The sequence below is a fragment of the Strongylocentrotus purpuratus genome, unplaced genomic scaffold, assembly GCF_000002235.5.
Source record: "Strongylocentrotus purpuratus isolate Spur 01 unplaced genomic scaffold, Spur_5.0 spur5_scaffold_2, whole genome shotgun sequence".
NCBI classification, from domain to species: domain Eukaryota; kingdom Metazoa; phylum Echinodermata; class Echinoidea; order Camarodonta; family Strongylocentrotidae; genus Strongylocentrotus; species Strongylocentrotus purpuratus.
In genome coordinates this window covers 10,392,905-10,405,379 of record NW_022145605.1, presented here as the reverse complement: position 1 = coordinate 10,405,379, position 12,475 = coordinate 10,392,905, and the positions used below count along the sequence as shown (strand labels likewise).

Sequence of the window (12,475 nt, the reverse complement as noted above, 5' to 3'; positions counted from 1 at the left end):
GTACATTGTACATCACCCTTTACAGAGGAACATGGGGTCTATTTCTCGAAGACAGTCATAACTTTATCCCCCAAATACAGAGATGTCTCTGATCTTCCTAAACCATTTCACGAAGAGCTCACTAGCTAGACATCTTTAATATGAAATTGATACTATCAGTGAGAAGAGGAGCCAAGACATAGCCGTGCCCTTAGTCACAACTCCACTGGATTAAAAAAAAAAGTAGTTATAGTAAAACTGCATTTATTCAAATGAGTTAGGAATAAAAAAAAAGTTTGGGTGATAATCTGATATCAACTCTGAATCATTTATCATTATTATGTTTGATCCTTTTTTTGACCTTATGTACATGTGTATGTATGTTTGTTCTCGTTCCTATTTTTATTATTATATACACTGTATGCATGATTTATTGAATAAAGAACAGATGTATAAGTTGTGTGTTTATTAAGTTTTGGTAAATAATTTTAATTCAGACTATGGTGCGCTTAGAGAGACCCGTATTAAGAGCCTAATAAATGTTGTGTATTATTATTATTATTATTATCATATTATTAATATTATTATTATTATTATTACCAAGTCCTTGGCCGTATGCCCTTAAATGAAAGGTTAGGCTGAACAGACTTGAGGTTAAGGAGTTGAGAATCTGCCTGGATATTTACAGAATATCATGTCACATCAGTCACATCAAAAACAAAAACTAGACTACATGTAGGTAATATACACCATTTACGTTTACAACAGTGTGCATGCGCAGACATGGGCGCCATTTTCATTTACGGGTAAACAAACTAAATGACCTCTGGAGGTCAGTGGTTTATGCGTAAATTAAGATTGCGCCCATGCAAATTATGATGTAAGCGCACAACGCAGCGCGCAGGCAGTGATGTCATCATAATTTGCATGGGCGCAATCTTAATTTACGCATAAATCACTGACCTCTAGAGGTCATTTGGTTTGTTTACTCGTAAATTAAAATGGCGCCCATGACCGTAAACTGGTGCATTAAATTTACTCAACTATTATAGCTTTAACTTAAACGTTTACTTTAATTTTAAGAAAACTAACTGAATATGAGTGACTTGATTTTCATTAGTCTGCAAAAGTTAAATTGACTAGAACTAGACTCTAGTCTCTAGTGACTAACAGTTAGACCTAGAACGTCTAGTCTAGCCCATTTCTCAAAATCAAATGATGGGTTAAATAATGAATGTTGTCTCAGGCATTATTATCATGCATATCAAACTATATGATAACACTGTTGTCCTCTGAGGCTGAACGAGGTAGGCTAGAGCCTAGAGGGCTGAGCTGAACGAGGAGGGTGAAAATGCTTGAGCGCCAAGTTCATTTGAATCGGCGCTGTGTGCATAGTGACGAGCCACGCCGAAGCCTATGGCTGCAGGGGGTCTGGTAAACCGCTACCAAATTATGGACGCCGCAGCTCAGATGCGCCGAATACAAAAATATACACACACAAATTTCAGAATCGAAATAGCATATTGAGCAATACTATGAGATTCTACTACAAATGTTATGAATTGTATTATTATTCTTAATCATATATATGTAAAAATTGTGCAAGTCCTTACCACGAAAGAAGCAAAAGTGGTGATATTTCCGTCGTCTTCGAGCGATTGTACACGTTACGTTCATGTTGTAGCTACACAAATCAAATCAACAGGAAACTACGTATGGTATCCTCAAAAAGTCAAACTCTACTGTACTAAAGCACGTATTTTCACTGTGCCCTTTTTCTCTTTTCTTCTTCTCCTTCTTCTTATCTTTCCTGTTGTTTTTTTTTCTTGTTCTTCTCCTTCTCCTTATTTACCTTGTCGTCGTTGTTGTTGTTGTTCTTCTTCTTCTTCTCCCCCTCCTTCTCCTTCTTCTTCGCAAGTTCTCCTTCTACTTCTTCTTAAACTGTTCCTTCGTCTCCTTCTTCTGCTTCTGCTTCTCTGCTTTGTACTTCAATATTTTCTGCTTCTTATTCTTCGCTTACTTCTTCTTTTTCTTCTTCTTATCATAATTATCGTTATCACTAGTAGTATTCTAACAAACCATTTACACCACTATACATTTCATTTCTCATATGTTCTGAAAGGGAGGGAAGTCCAAGGAGTTATTAAGAGGAAAAACGGAAGGGAGAGTGTTTTGGGATAGATCGTGAAAACAGACAAACTCAAAAAAATTATTTCAGGTATAATTATATGTTGAGAAATATGAAACTCATTATTTTTTTGTATATTTTGTTTAAGTATTCAGTCTTTTTCTGAAAAGAGCATTGTTTTGTTCTAGTTTAACTGTGCCGTGCGGTAGTATCTTTCTATTTTGTCTTTTTGTGATATATTTTCGTCCTACTATATAACCTACATTGTGAAATAATGAACAATGAATTATGTTGTATTTATGTTTGTTTATCATCTATCATAATGATAAAAAAAGCTTTGTTATATTATGTTGCAGTTTTGTATAAACTATGGTATGTACCAAAAAGAATTGGAGCTTTAAGAAGTAAATTCAATGAATACAAAACAATAATGAACTTCTGAACAAAGTGAACAAAGTACACAAAGGCTAGCAATTTTGTTTAATCCATCAAACATAATTTCATTCGATACCTTTTTTCAGTCCGAATAACCATGAGGGATGATGGGCAGAAGATTTGCGGAGATGGTATGAGTGAGATAGCACCAGTGATAAAGATTGGTGTGAAATATGCAAAGAGAGAAAGAGAGAGAGAGAGAGAGAGAAGGAAGGGGGTAGTGACAGTCAGAGAGAGAGAGAGAGAGAGAGAGAGCCGAAAAGAGACTACAAAAAAGAACCAATACAACCCATAAATCAATTAAAGTCAAGTATGAAAAAGTCGATCCAATTATCACAATAAATATTTAAATATTTTGGCGGGAAAGCCCGATATAAAAATGTAATATCATGTATGGTTCTTGATGGAAGGGAAAGGCGTTACTTGGTCAAAGAATTTCGCGTAAATAAAAAAAGGAACATGTGGCGGGGGGGGGGTAGTATTTGTCTACACTGTCCCCACCCCCTCGCCACAGGCCCCTAATGTGATGTTTCCCCCCTTTTTTCTGGCCCCGGCAGCTATTAAAGCTGGCCCCACTCACTAATTACTGGAAACAAATTAAAATAGAGAATCCCTTTTGATTAAAATCCAAGTCTTCAGGGATTTTTCATCTTTATGTTCCTTTGGGACCGTACTATATAGATGACGTAATCTAAATAATCATATTAAATCAATCTTACATAATTATGACATTTTTTGGATGTCCTTAAAGAATAGTTATTTTCGCTTCAGGAGTCATGTCAAAGAGCTGGACTATCACTCAAAAGGATTTTTAGTCTTATTTAAAGGTTCCATGTCCCATTTGCAGGTCAACAAAATGAAAAGATTAAATTCCAACGGCATTTGAAAAACAATACTTATTTAGAACTTCCCTCAAAACAAAAGAGTTTGAAAATGGCTTTTTGTGGGAAAATAACGTCCATTAGTTGTCAAACCGACATAAGTGATTTCAATCACTTAAGTAATAGTTTGATTTTCAGACCCTTGCATCGAATGGTCGTACGTTTTATGCTGCACAAAGATTCAATCAGTTTAATTTTGGCCATTACAGGTAATGAGGTATTGATGACTGTAATGCTCATGTACCTGTTACAGCTCATTTCATGTATGTTATTACCAACAACAAAAAATGTCAGTCAATAGTGTCTGACAAGGAAGTCTAGGAAGTAAACGGGTTTCCTTGTGAAATTTGAATACTCGGACACTGATAACGTTTAAATTTTACAGATAGGACATACATGACATATCCATAATTCCTGCAAAGTTCTACATAATGCGATATTGGCTGCAGGAACATAATTATCTTTAAAGAACCTGTTTTTGTATTTAACTTAAACAGAGAATTCCTTTTAAATCAAACCGATTTTTAAAAATAATATTTCATTGTCTTTCTTTGTTGTATAAAAATAAGTGCCTTTCACCGTCACTCAACCATCCCTTCGAAAGTATCCCCCCCCCCCCCCTTCTCATGGTAGCGCCTAGCTCCCTTCTGACAAGATCATTATTTCCGTTGACCTATCGATCGAGTAAATTAAAGCAGTGCTGGTCGTTCCGTGCCTGCATCCTTTCTAATTATTCAAGTTTTCAAGAACAAAAACATTCTTTTAGTTTTAGAGAGGAGACGGGGAGGGGAGTGGTATGCACATGCTCATTGGCGTATCGAGGGGGGTGTTTTGGGTGTTCAAGCACCCCACCCCTTGGCAAACAGGGGTGTTTTAGGTGTTCAAACACCCCCCCCCCCCTGGCAAAAGGGGGTGTGTTAGAATGTCAAGATGCCCTTTATCTGTGTGTTATCTATGCCCCCCCCCCCCGGCAAAAAAAAGTTTAAAATGTTTTGTTTTGTTTTGTTTTTTGGCTCAAGGGGGGAGAGGTTGATGTTGAGGGGGAAAAAAAAGAGTGTTCACAAACATAATTAGTGCTCCCCCCCCCCCGCTTATTCGCCGGCTGGCTGTTTCGCCACTAAATAGTTTTCTCATGAATTGGGGAAAAAAAACACCTCCCCTTAAAAATCCTATAGCACATCCCTTGCACATGCTTCAAAAACGCGAAAGCCCTGAACCTAGTTTTGTTTTAAAGTGGCCGAAATCAAAACGGGAATGAACACGGAGGGATAAATTTAATAATTATTGAGACGGACGGACAAAGCCTGAGAGTGGATGAGGGAAAACAAATGGGATTGAATGGGCTTCCTTTCCATAGGGACGACTGCTTTTATTATATCATTCTACATAAACGATAATATATCATTCTGACAGTGTATCGTAGCCTACCCGCTACGAATGAAAAAAAATGTCCTTTACATTTGGTTACAGTTTTAAAACTAAAGAAAAGTGAGGGGGGAATGTTGAACATAATGTATATATAGGTTGACTTGATAAATATAGGCCTAATTATTCTCGGGCCTTTTAAAACATTTATTTAATTTGTTTTAATTTGAATTACATCTTTTGTTTTATTTCCGAAAATGATCATAAAAAACAATAACACAATATAACAAAATCAAAGACTTATATAACAATGATAGAATGATCAATACGGTTGGATAGTCCATTTCAGACCCATTAACCTAATGGCTCTGTTCTTCCATGGATTCCAATATATATATATATATATATATAATGATACTATAATAAGTAATGATATAACAAAATAGTAAGTCTTAATTAAAAAACATTGTACTTGTATTTAACTTAACTAAATTAAATTAAATTAAACAAAAAACACTAACAAACATCATTAAAATCTATTCAAATATCTCCTACCATCCCTAATGTTAATGTTAATGTTAATGTTAATGTTAACTTAATTAGTTTTAAAATATTCTACACATTGTCTAATTTAGTCTGTTATTAAATTGATTATGTTTATGGCAAAAGCCAATGGGATTGCGAAATTCAAATATCAAAATAACTGAAGTACTTTTGAACATGTTTATTAAACAAATTTAGTGTGCCTAACTGACGGAGCTTAAGAGGTAGTTCATTGTATAACACACATTCACGATATAAGAATGTACGTTTACACCGGCGTTTACACTGATTGGTTCTTGGTTTTGGAAGCATTAAATTGTCATTATATCTTAGCCCGTAACTCTTTTCGTTAAATACACATTTATCCGTCATATATTTAGGTGCTAGTTCATGAAATGTTTTAAACAGTAACGAATACATGTCTTTTGTTTTATCCCAAAAATCATTTAATTGAATTCATTATCATTTTGATTTGAATAGGTTACATTGTTCTCCGATTTGTGTTGATTTGATTTGATATGATTTTCATTTCATTTGACTTAATATGTCAATGACTTAACTTGGTTTGATTTGATTGAAGCGATTCGATTCGATTTGACATGATTTGACTACTGAGATTTTATTAAATAAGATTATATTAGAATAGATTTGATTTGATTTTAAGGCCGCCATCATAGTCAAGCATCGCTATATGATTGTGGTCTTCTGTACTTTCTCCACAGATAGACAGTTCGAATAATTTAAATTTACAATAATGTTATAGAAATATTAATTTTGTAATTAATTATATATGTAAACAACAAGTTGACATAAAGTTATTATTGTATGTATATTTTTATTATCATTACGTTAATATGTTCTTTGTTATTCCGTTATTATATTTGCGAAAATGCAGAAAATAAAATAAAATCCATTAAAAATAAAAATAAAATAATAATTCAATTTAATTTGATTTGATTTAATATGATGTGATCTGTATGACTTTATTTTATTTCAGTTTATTTCAGTTTATATGATTACAGTTTATTTCAATGATCTTGATTTAACCTGATTTGATTCGATTCGTACACAGGTACACGCTCGATGCCTCGCTCTCGGATTTACACACAGTTCGGGAGTTCCCCCTTTCGCACTTGGCACGCTGACGTCATGATGTGTGTCGGCTTCATTGACAACGTTAATAAGTTAAAACGGGATGACTTCAGACGTTGCCTGGATTGTGGGAGGATCTATTTTCTTCCCGTCTGTCTTTTTAGTTGTGCGTAAATGTTCATTTTCACTGTTTTCAAAGAGTAAAAATGATGTCGAAGCGTCGTGTGCAGCAATTGCATTAAGGTAATGTTTTCCACTAATCATCTGTTTATTGTGGGAATGTTCATGTACAAAATCAATTGCTCAGTCCCACTAACTGCCTAATGTGGACTTCGAGTCTGTATTGGAATATAACTATATAAGCTCATAAATGCTTAATTGTTAATCAAATAACACTCTACATGTATAAGGGCTTAATTATAATTTGATGCAATACAAATGAAAGAACGTGTTATTGATTTTATTTATTCACTTCTCCTTGGTTAGTTTCTCTTCTTCTTCGGTTGTACGTTCGCTTTTTCTGCGCCTGCTTTGACGTTTGTGTTCTTTTTCTTTTTCTTCTGCTTCTTCACCTACTTCACTTTCTCCTTTCTCTTCTTTTTCTTTATTGTCTTCTCCTTCCTCTTCTCCTAATGTCTTTGTATAGATCTTCTCTTTCTTTTATTTTTCTTATTTCTTATTTACCATCTGTTTGATTCTTTATCATTTCTTTTTTGTTCTTCTCATGACCAGACAAGCCTAATTTAGGGTGAAAATAAAAGATGATTGATATTTGGTGTGCTGTATTCATTTGTTCATAATATATGAGAGTTTTATATCAGAAAATACATCACATTTGTTGAAAAGATGCATTTAGTACCGGTAGTCAATGACTTTTGTGATATAGTTTTAGTAAACAAAATTATACAACCCAGATTTGACATAAAAGGTATAATTAGTTGTTTTTTTCTTCTCTCTGTCTCTACCTCTCACTCTTTTTAATAGATGTACATCTATCATTCAAGCCCTTCTTGCTATAGTTGTGGGTATCAACATTATCAGGGAAACTTATCAAGATGTTCTTTTCAGCCGGTAAGTCAATTTTTAGTTTTCGTCTAGATCTTAAAGCCCAACTGTACTACTTGTGGCTACTTGCTCTCTCTATATAGAAAACAATGCCTAATTGGTTCCTGTTGGTCCCCCATGATCCTCTTTTTCTTGTATTAATTGAGAGCTGAGTTGATGAGATAGCCACCTGTCAGTGACGGCCTTTAATGGATATACACTAGGTATGGAGGAACAAGCTAATAAGGATTGAATTACAGTCAAACCTCTCTATAGCGACCACCCAAGGGAAACACAAAAAATGGCCTATGTAAACAGGCTCCTTTAGTACATGATTCAATGAGAAACCATTTTCAAGGGAAACAAAAAATGTGGCCTTTGTAGACAGGTGGTCACTAAAGCAGGTTTGACTGTAGCTGGAATTCTTATGATTGATTAATAAAGTATTAAAGGAGAAAAAACTAGATAAATCAAACAACTGGTGACACTTATTTTAATGCAAAATATTAAAAATATGCAATGTTATTCGTCCTTTTGATCATTTCAGAAGTAAAGAATCCTTTAAAAAAAAAAAAAAATCTTAGAACTCTTTCCTTTCCTTTACTTCTTACTTGAAAGATGCTTGCTAGTTGATATCTATTGCAGCTTCGGAGTTCCGTACATGATCTACGATATTGGTGCTATGTATATCGTTCATCGGGAGGAAAAAAAGTTGAATGATGCCCCCACCAGAAAGGCAATAGCATCATTCTTGAACAAGCAGTGGGTACTAGTATCTCATCATCTTGTGCTGGCAGCTGTGTTCTACCCTTTTGTAATGGTAAGGAGAGATATGATTGTTTACCAGTCTGTTAGCTGTGTAAATTATCATTAATTAGTTATTCCTTTGTGTGTCAGTGTGTCTATTTATTTGTTTGTTTGTTTATCCATTTTTATTGATTTTCATTAATTAATTTATTAATTTAATTATTTAGTTATTTTTTAAAGGTATTTAAACATTTATTCAAAAGGATGCCTTTCAACAAAGTGATGGTTTCTGTGCATAAAAACAAGGTACATACGTCATGACAGACATAAAGGAACAGCATATTTAAGCACAAGCATAAAGAAGGTGTTTTATTTTATTTTGGTTTGTGATGTACCGTGCTTACTGTGTCATGCTGTGCTGTTTTGTTTTTTGTTTTGGTCTAGTCAGCAACTTTTCGTTATAAGTATGAATACAATGAACACTTTTATTATGATTGTAGTTTTTCATTCTACCAAGTAGAATATACCATTTTTTTCCATTGATGTCAAAACATGAACTTAATCAGTGTGTTTGAAGTCTAAATATTAGAATGTCCAAGCAATGCAGTTCTCGTGATACAAAATGTCCCTATTGAGTTCACTCATTTGTATCTATTACCAGTGATTCTGCATGTATCATGTCTATTTAAAATCTTCTTGATCACTCGATCGATAGAAATAGGATATTGCTCAACTCAAGAACTGTGGATTAGTGTATTTTTAACAAGTAATCATCTATGAGATGAAGTAGGATGTAATAATGATCTTGATGATTAGGAAGTGATGAGTAAGTGTGCATGCAGGGCTTGGCAGTGTGTACATGCTCAGATTTTTTGATTTTTTTTTTTTTCAAGTTTAAATTTTATTTTATTTTCATGTTTATTATCTTTCAATATATAATTAATGCTTATATAATGAATGATGTGAGTATCATAGCAGTAATATTCAATGTGCATATATCTTTGTAAAACATTTGTAAAATGTAAAACGAGAAACCCCCAGAATTATTTAGTGGAACCATGAAATTGGTGAAACTCTTTGTATATATTATGTATATTTCTGGACAGTCTGATGCATCATTTAAGAAACCCTGACAAGATGTATTCTAGATTCTAGATTCATGAAATGCCTATTTATTAATCCACTTTGTTTTATTAGCTTCTTCGCAATGGAAAGGGTGATTTCTTTGTGGGCTGTTTCTTCCTGGCAGAGTTAAGCACCCCAGCAATCAACATAAGAACCATCCTCATTAAGGTATTTTGTATTCAGTCAAACCTGTTTTAGCAACCACCTGTCTATGAATAGTGTATGCAACATGTACTTAACCTGTACAGAAGGACTACCTGCTAATAAAGACCGCTTTTCTTGACTCCCTTCTGTGGTCTTTATGGACAGGTTTTGCTGTATTATGTATATACTTTTGATTATTTTTTCTACTTATAACTTGGAGGAGGCGCGTTAGCTCAGTTGGTAGAGCAGTGGTCTCGTAATCTGGCGACCGGGTTCGAAACCAAGTCGATGCGCCAGTGCCCTTTTGAAAGGCATTAAACCTCATTACCAGGTCCCTCGGTTGCTTACTAACAAGCATTTATGCTTGCTTAGCAGTCGGGTAAAATAACCACTACCACCACCACAGATAATCGTAGTTTAATAGTCAGTCACAGACCGTCTAGACACCGACCTCTTTCTCACAAAATCTTTGGTCATTCAGGATAATATTATATTATGTGTGGTCTATTGTTACTATGATAATGGTTTTGTTGGTATAACTGGTGTATTATATTGGAGATTTGGGCATTCAAAGTCCTATTTAACACTCGAACCAGGTTTCCTTTGTAGAAACTCTATTTTTCATTCCAGAAATTGCATGAAGTAGATCAAAGATAATCTAATGCAAAAAACAGTGCAGCAAAATGTTGCATACATGAAATGGCACGAGGCAATATTATGAGGGGGGGGGGGGGGTAAAAATTCTGCAAAACCAATGGCCCTATGTGTACTCATTGACCTGTTTGTGCAGGGTACACAAATGTGAAGCTCTCTACATTTATCTCATTCGACATGCCAGCAGGTGACTTAATCTTTCCTTTATTTAAAAATAGTTTTGCAGACTTTTGTCTGAATGAGCTTTTATTTACAAACAAAAAAACAAAATGGAATTCAAATATTCATGACTGCTATTTGATTTCTTTCTGCAGCTTGATATGGGAGACACACTTCTCTACAGAGTGAACAGCATTACCTACCTAGTTAGTTTCTTCTTCTGTAGAGTCTTACTCTTTCCGTTCCTGTACTGGGCCTACGCCAACAACAAGGGGCTCTCCATCTACGACACGTTCTCAACCATGAGGGCGATATGCCACGTGGGTTGCGCGGCCCTTCTTGCCATGCAGATCATGTGGTTTTACAAGTTCTTAAAAGTAGTGCTTCGTGAGAGGAAGGTCAGGGATTCAAGTCCGTCCAAACAGATAGGAAATGGTATGCAAGATAATAATCTCACTGCTCCATCAGTACGAAGTATTGGCAAAGCCGATTAACTTTGATTAAAGGTCAGTTAGTGTTTTGGTAAGGGAAAACAAATTGAAATGAAGAAGATGAAAGCATTCTTATATTTTATCGAATGCAGGAACACAACAATATGCAAAACTGTTTTACAATATATCAAAAATTTCTTGGAGTTTATCATTTTAGCAAATAAGAATTAGTTTGAAACTTGGTCATTCAAACTGTTCATCGAGTCAAGCCATCTACCAGTAAATATTGTCACACACCACTGTGTGTGCAGTGTGTTAGGACAAGCATCTGTGACTTATCATCGTATACACAGTGGTGTGGTTCCCTTGATAATCATGTGTGAATTTAAATGGGGCAAGTGATACTAGCAACCAAAGTTTCTGAAATCGCACATTTTATGGACCAAAAAATGAAAATACTTTTTCAAACTGGCATTTTAAAAATAGCAAATGCTTGTATAACATGTTTGAAACGACGTTCTTTCAAATGACTCCATAATTTGAAAAAAAATTGTTCACGTTAACAGAACTCAATTTTCTCTTTACGGGTAAGTCTGATTGAAGGTACTGTGCAAACATTTTCAGCTTTCAATTATATTGTCTATGTCAGCAATAAGAATTTTACAGAGTTCTTGAGATCAGAGATTATTTTGAGGTGAAATATATAGTTGTGGAATGAGTATTTACATTTTACTATATATATATATTTTTCTGCCTTTCATTCTCTACGGTTATGTGCCTTGTCTTTGTATACTGCCACATCTTCATATAATAAGGGATAGGATTACAAGAGGATTATGACAATATTTTGATTAATATAAATCAGTCTAATTTAATGTAACAGCCAAAACATACTCCGTCCTCTAAACCGACCCAAATTAACATTTCTTTGCTCGTCAGAGACCTTTGGCTGATGGTCCCCCTCCCCTCATGTCACAAACTATTGGATCTGCCTCTTATGCATGTCTTTGGATTATAAAACCATAAAGTAAATTAATCTTTAAATGAAATTCATTCAAGGTCATCTGTGGCATTGTAGCTGAAATATAATATCTGCAATATTCAGTGCAACCATGGAAATGTTTTTGTTCTGTCCAATTTGTTTTCATGTCCTGTTTTATGCAATAAGATTTTTTTTTTTTTAATTGCCAAATCAATTTTTTTTTTGGATGTTGAATATGATTTCTAGTTAGTTCTAGCATCATTTATTCAGGACTCTTTTAATATTGTCCAATTATTATGTCAGAGAAATTACTATGCTTGTTTGATCAGTTTGTTGATATTGCACAAAGTTTGCCTCTTCATTTAAATGAATGTATATCAGGGATACCATAATGAGCCTAAGACCCCCCCCCCCCCCCAAAAAAAAAAATAATAATAATAATAATAATAAAATAAATAAATAAATAAATAGATAAATAAATAAAAAATAAATAAAAATAAATAAAAAATAAAAAAATTATATAGGAGCCACAAATGTATAATGTAAAAAATGAAATGTTTCTTGTAAAAACAAGTCCAGATCAACCTTTCACATGATAAAAGCCTGTCATACTACGTTTATAATCATAAAAAGCGGAACAATTCTTGAGACCGATGATTTGCTTTCAAAAACACTGTAACACTTAGATCTGTCCCCAAAATCCTAACAAAAGATGAAGAGATTGATTCAGGTCTACAGCAGTACATAGGGTTTACTTCTGTGTAGC

The 12,475-nt window shown here is 34.2% G+C and overlaps 1 protein-coding gene across 1 annotated transcript; it reads left to right on the top strand.

Annotated features, from left to right (window-relative positions):
* Positions 1-6,435: 6,435 nt before the first annotated feature.
* On the top strand, positions 6,436-12,123 carry LOC100894057 (TLC domain-containing protein 3A). The gene is made up of 5 exons (XM_003726068.3): positions 6,436-6,666; positions 7,408-7,494; positions 8,086-8,287; positions 9,412-9,507; positions 10,452-12,123. The coding sequence occupies exons 1-5, from the start codon at positions 6,527-6,529 to the stop codon at positions 10,788-10,790; spliced, it is 864 nt and encodes a 287-aa protein (XP_003726116.1). The 5' UTR covers positions 6,436-6,526; the 3' UTR covers positions 10,791-12,123.
* The last annotated feature ends 352 nt before the right edge of the window (positions 12,124-12,475 follow it).